Source organism: Panulirus ornatus, chromosome 31 (assembly GCF_036320965.1).
Source record: "Panulirus ornatus isolate Po-2019 chromosome 31, ASM3632096v1, whole genome shotgun sequence".
Lineage (NCBI taxonomy): Eukaryota > Metazoa > Arthropoda > Malacostraca > Decapoda > Palinuridae > Panulirus > Panulirus ornatus.
The window spans coordinates 19,320,997-19,327,928 of NC_092254.1; the positions used below are offsets into that span (position 1 = coordinate 19,320,997).

General features: G+C 50.6%; 1 protein-coding gene across 2 annotated transcripts in view; it reads right to left on the reverse strand.

Annotated features, from left to right (window-relative positions):
• LOC139758856 (uncharacterized) overlaps positions 1-6,932 on the reverse strand; it is a 238,756-nt gene that overhangs the window by 21,428 nt on the left and 210,396 nt on the right. Inside the window, exon 3 of one of the 2 annotated variants that reach the window (XM_071680720.1) lies at positions 4,622-4,825. In XM_071680720.1, the coding sequence (XP_071536821.1) occupies positions 4,622-4,825 (204 nt within the window). Of the gene's footprint in view, positions 1-4,621; positions 4,826-6,932 lie in introns of those variants that run through there. The other variant, XM_071680721.1, reaches the window with a different exon arrangement.

Below are 6,932 nucleotides of genomic sequence, written 5' to 3' on the forward strand. Positions count from 1 at the left end.
GTCAGTCGTCATCCAGGTCATTCAGCACTTCATCCGTCACCCTGGGTGCCCAGGGGCACACTCGTCACCTAGTTCATTCATCAGATCCGTTGTCACCATCGTACCCCATTGCGTCAGTCGTCAACGGGTTCCTCTAGCATGTCGAATCGTCACCCTTGTCCCTAAGCATGTCACTATTCATCCAGGTCCCCCGGCGTGTCACAAGTTTCCCAGGATCCCAGCATATTAGTCATCATCCATGTCCTTCAGCCTGGACCCAAGCAGATCAGTCGTCAACCAAGTCTCCAAGCATAGCGCTCTTTACCTAGGTCTCCAAGCAAGTCAGCCTTCAGCTATGTCCCTAAGAAGTCAGTGGTCACCTAGGTACACCAGCATATCACTCGACACCCAGGTTCTCTAACATGTCAGTCATCCTAGTGTCATTCGCCGGCAAAGTCAACCATCACTTCAGTCGTCAAAAAGGTCCTCAGTTTCGTCACTGAGGTCCACCAGTATATCAATCGCCACCCAGTTCCCCCAGCATGTCACCCGTCACCCAAGACCACAGTATATGAATCATCACCGATGTCGCTCATCACGTTGACTGTTACCCTGGACCCCTAGCATGTCAGTCGTCACCTAGGACCCCAGCATATTAGTCACCACTCTGGACCCTAGAATGTCAGTTGTCACCCAATACCCCAGCATGACAGTCGTCACCCAGGTGCATCAGCATGTCAGTTGTCACCCACTACCCCAGCAAAACAATCGTCATACAGCGTCCCAGAATGTCATTTGTCTGTCACAAAGTACCCCAGCATGTCAGTTGTCATCCAAGGTCCTAGCATTTCAGTTGTCACCCAGGACCCTAACATGTCAATCGTCACCCACGTACCCCAGCATGTCAGTCGTCACCCAGGGCACCAGAATGCCAATCGTCATCCAGGACCCCATCATGTAAGTCGTCACCCAGGATTCCAGCATGTCAGTCATCAACCAGGTCCCCCACCATATCAGTCGTCGCCCAGGTGCCCCAGCATGACAGTGGTCACCCAAGACCTAAGCATGTCAGTCGTCACCCAGGGGCGCAAGCATATCAGTCGTCAACCAGGACCTAAGCATGTCAATCGTCACCCAGGACCCCAGCACGTCAGTCGTCACCCAAGACCCAAGCATGCCAATCATCACCCAGGTACCCAAGCATATCAATCGTCAACCAGGACATAAGCATGTCAATCGTCACCCAGGACCCCAGCATGCCAGTCGTCACCCAGGACCCCAGCATGTCAGTCGTCATCCAGGACCCGAGCATATCAGTCGTAACCCAGGTGCCCAAGCATATCAGTCGTCAACCAGGACCTAAGCATGTCAATCGTCACCCAGAACCCTAGCATGTCAGACGTCACCTAGGACCCCAGCATGTCAGTCGTCGCAAAGATGCCCGATCATGTTAGTGGTCACCCAGGACACCAGCATTTCAGTCGTCACCCAGGTGCTCCAGCATATCAGTCGTCACCCAGAACCCCAGCATGTCAGTCGTCAGCCAGGTGTCCCAGCTTGTCAGTCGTCATCCAGGACACCAGCATATCAGTCGTCACTCATATGCCCCATCATGTCAGTCGTCACCCAGGATCCCAGCATGTCAGTCGTCACCCAGATGCTCCAGCATGTCAGTCGTCACCCACGACCCAAGCATATCAGTCGTAACCCAGGACCCCAGCAAGTCACTCGTCACAAGGTACCCCAGCATGTCAGCTGTCACCCAAGATCCAAGCATTTCAGTCGTCACCCAGATGCCCCAGCATTTTAGTTGTCACTCAGGACCCAAGCATGTCAATCGTCACCCAGGTACCCCAGCATGTCAGTCGTTACCCAGGACACCAGAATGCCAATCGTCATCCAGGACCCCATCATGTTAGTCGTCACCCAGGACCCCAGCACGTCAGTCATCAACCAGATTCCCCACCACCATATCAGTCGTCGCCCAGGTGCCCCAGCATGACAGTCGTCACCCAGACCAAAGCATGTCAGTTGTCACTCAGGGGCGCAAGCATGTCAATCGTCACCCAGGACCCCAGCATTTCGGTCGTCGCCCAGGACCCGAGCATGTCAGTCGTCATCCAGGACCCGAGCATATCAGTCATAACCCAGGTGCTCAAGCATATCAGTCGTCAACCAGGACCTAAGCATGTCAATCGTCACCCAGGACCCCAGCATGTTAGTAGTCACCCAGGACACCAGCATTTCAGTCGTCAACCAAGTGCCCAAGCATATCAGTCGTCACCCAGAACCCCATCATATCAGTCGTCGCCCAGGTGCCCCAACATTACAGTAGTCACCCAAGACCAAAGCATGTCAGTTGTCACCAAGGGGCGCAAGCATATCAGTCGTCAACCAGGACCTAAGCATGTCAATCGTCACCCAGGACCCCAGCATGTCAGTCGTCACCTAAGACCAAAGCATGTCAGGCGTCACCCAGGTGCTCAAGCATATCAGTCGTCAACCAGGACCTAAGCATGTCAATTGTCACCCAGCACCCCAGCATGCCAGTCGTCACCCTGGACCCCAGCATGTCAGTCGTCATCCAGGACCTGAGCATGTCAGTCGTAACCCAAGTGCCCAAGCATATCAGTCGTCAACCAGGACCTAAGCATGTCAATCGTCACCCAGGATCCCAGCATGTCAGTCGTCACCCAGGTGCCCCAGCATGTCAGTCGTCACCCAGAACCCCAGCATGTCAGTCGTCACCCAGGACCCCAGCATGTCAGTCGTCACAAAGATGCCCGAGCATGTTAGTCGTCACCCAGGACACCAGCATTTCAATCGTCACCCAGGTGCCCAAGCATATCAGTCGTCACTCAGGTGCTCCAGCATATCAGTCGTCACCCAGAACCCCAGCATGTCAGTCGTCAGCCAGGTGTCCCAGCTTGTCAGTCGTCATCCAGGACACCAGCATGTCAGTCGTCACACAGGTGCCCAAGCATGTCAGTCGTCACCCAGGACCACAGCATGTCAGTCGTCACCCAGATGCCCCAGCATGTCAGTCGTCACCCAGGACCTAAGCTTATCAGTCGTAACCCAGGACCCCAGCATGTCAGTCATCACCCAGGTGCCCAAGTATATCAGTCGTCAACTAGGACTTAAGCATGTCGATCGTCACCCAGAGCCCCAGCATGTCAGTCGTCACCCAGAACCTCAGCATGTAAGCCGTCACCAGGGACCCCAGCAAATCAGTCGTCGCCCAGGTGCACCAGTACAGTCAGTCGTCATCCAAAAACTCAGCATGTCAGTCGTCACCCAAGTGCCCAAGCATATCAGTCGTTAACCAGGACCTAAGCATGTCAATCATGACCCAGGACCACAGCATGTCAGTCGTCAACCAGGACCCCAGCATGTCAGTCGTCACCCAGAATCTAGCATGTCAGTCATCACCCAGGACCAAAGCATGTCAGTCGTCACCCAGGTGCCCAAGCATATTAGCCGTCACCCAGGACCTAAGTATGTCAATCGTCACCCAGGATCCCAGCATGTCAGTCGTCTACCAGGTGTCCCAACATGTCAGTCGTCACCCACAACCCCAGCATGTCAGTCGTTACCCAGGACACCAGCATGTCAGTCATCACCCAGACGACCGAGCATGTCAGTCGTCACTGAGGACGCCAGCATGTAAGTCGTCCCCAGGTGCCCAAGCATGTCAGTCGTCACCCTGGTGCCCCAGCATGTCACTCGTCACCCAGAACCCCAGCATGTCAGTCGTCACCCATGACACCAGCATGTCAGTCGTCATCCAGGACCCCTGCATGTCAGTCGTCACCCAGGTGCCCCAGCATGTCAGTCGTACCCCATAACCACAGCATGTCAGTCGTCACCCAGGACTCAAGCATGTCAATCGTCACCCAGGTGCCCCAGCATGTCAGTCGTCACCCATAACCACAGTATGTTAGTCGTCACCCAAGACTCAAGCATGTAAGTCCTCACCCAAGAACCCAGCATGTCAATCTTCACCCAGGACCCCATCATGTCAATCGTCACCCAGAACCCTAGCATGTCAATCGTCATCTAGGTCCTACCCAGTATATCAGTCGCCACCAAGGATCCCAGCATGTCAGTCGTCATCAAGGACCACAGCATGTCTGTCGTCACCCAGGTACCCTAGCATATCAGTCGTCACCCGGGACGCCAGCATGTCAGTCGTCACACAGGTGCCCAAGCATATCAGTCGTCACCCAGGACCCCAGCATGTCAGTCGTCACTCAGGCCCTAAGCATGTCAGTCGGTCGTACCCAGGACCCAATCATGTCTATCGTCATCCAGGACCCCAGCATGTCAGTCGTCACCCAGGACTCCAGCATGTCAGTCGTTACCCAGGACCCCAGCATGTCAGTCGTCACTCAGGCCCTAAGCATGTCAGTCGGTCGTACCCAGGACCCAATCATGTCTATCGTCATCCAGGACCCCAGCATGTCAGTCGTCATCCAGGACACCAGCATATCAGTCGTCACTCATATGCCCCATCATGTCAGTCGTCACCCAGGATCCCAGCATGTCAGTCGTCACCCAGGTGCCCCAGCATATCAGTCGTCACCCAGGACCCCAGCATATCTGTCACTACTTGTGTCCCAGTGATGACCACACTATTTACCTGTCAGGTCAGAGCACTGGATGATGACCTGGTCATCAGGTGGTGGTGTATCGGGCCAAATTTTTCCCAGAAAGGCTCCCAGCCTGCCGGCTTGGTCGTCCGGTACCCTAAGGCGTAGCCACAGACTCAATGTCTGCCCATGGAACGGGAGTCTGGTCACGGTGTTGGGATCAGGGACGCACGGCAGTTGAGCAAACATCACCGCTGTACAAGAAGAACAATACGATCACAACTATTATGATAAACACATACAACGAATTTCATTTCCTTTTTATTGTATAATAGGTTATTCATGTAGTTCATTTTGTTTACATTATCCTAAATACATACAAAAAATAAATATGGGTCATATAGAGATATGATTTTCAATACTTTAATTTTTAATGAGACCATTGCAATTATGATTACTGTTATCTTTTAGTATTTTCTTACTTGTTTCCCGTTTCCTGCGTCTGCGAGATAGCGACAGGTTCAGACAAACAAAGGTCTCATTCCCTCATATTCATTGTTTAAATGTCATAAGCAATATACACGCAATATTATCATTATTATAATTATCTTTCTTGTCATCATCATTATTATTATTATTGCTATTATGATTATTATCTATAATTATTCATTTTGCTTTGTCGCTGTCTCCCGCGTTTGCGAGGTAGCGCAAGGAAACAGACGAAAGAAATAGCCCAACCCACCCCCATACACAAGTATATACATACACGTCCACACATGCAAATATACATACCTATACATCTCAATGTACTCATATATATACACACACAGACACATACATATATAACCATACACACAATTCACACTGTCTACTTTTATTCATTCCCATCGCCACCTCGCCACACATGGAATACCATCCCCCTCCCCCCTCATGTGTGCGAGGTAGCGCTAGGAAAAGACAACAAAGGCCACATTCATTCACACTCAGTCTCTAGCTGTCATACAATAATGCCCGAAACCACAGCTCCCTTTCCACATCCAGGCCCCAAACAACTTTCCATGGTTTAACCCAGACGCTTCACATGCCCAGATTCAATCCACTGACAGCACGTCAACCCCGGTATACCACATCGATCCAATTCACTCTATTCCATGCCCTCCTTTCACACTCCTGCATGTTCAGGCCCCGATCACACAAAATCTTTTTCACTCCATCTTTCCACCTCCAATTTGGTCTCCCACTTCTCCTCGTTCCCTCCACCTCCGACACATATACCCTCTTGGTCAATCTTTCCTCACTCATTTTCTCCATGTGCCCAAACCATTTCAAAACACCCTCTTCTGCTCTCTCAACCACGCTCTTTTTATTTCCACACATCTCTCTTACCCTTACATTACTTACTCGATCAAACCACCTCACACCACATATTGTCCTCAAACATCTCATTACCAGCACATCCACCCTCCTGCGCACAACTCTATCCATAGCCCACGCCTCGCAACCATACAACATTGTTGGAACTACCATTCCTTCAAACATAGCCATTTTTGCTTTCCGAGATAATGTTCTCGACTTCCACACATTCTTCAAGGCTCCCAGGATTATCGCCCTCTCCCCCACCCTATGATTCAATTCCGCTTCCATGGTTCCATCCGCTGCCAGATCCACTCCCATATATCTAAAACACTTTACTTCCTCCAGTTTTTCTTCATTCAAACTTACCTCCTAATTGACTTGACCCTCAATCCTACTGTACCTAATAACCTTGCTCTTATTCACATTTACTCTTAACTTTCTTCTTTCACACACTTTATCAAACTCAGTCACCAGCTTCTGCAGTTTCTCACCCGAATCAGCCACCATCGCTGTATCATCAGCGAACAACAACTAACTCACTTCCCAAGCCCTCTCATCCATAGCACACTGCATACTTGCCTCTCTCTCCAAAACTCTTGCATTCACCTCCCTGACATCCCCATCCATAAACAAATTAAACAACCATGGAGATATCACGCCCCCTTGACGCAAATCGACATTCACTGGAAACCAATCAATCACTTTTCTCTCTTCCTACTCTTACACATGCCTTACATCCTCGATAAAAACTTTTCACTGCTCCTAGAAACTTCTCTCCCACACCATATACTCTTAATACCTTCCACAGAGCATTTCTATCAACTCTATCATATGCCTTCTCCAGATCCATAAATGCTACATACAAATTCATTTGTTTTTCTAAGTATTTCTCACATACATTCTTAAAAGGAAGCACCTGATTCACACATCCTCTACCACTTCTGAAACCATACTGCTCTTCCCCAATCTGATGCTCTATACATGCTTTCACCCTCTCAATCAATA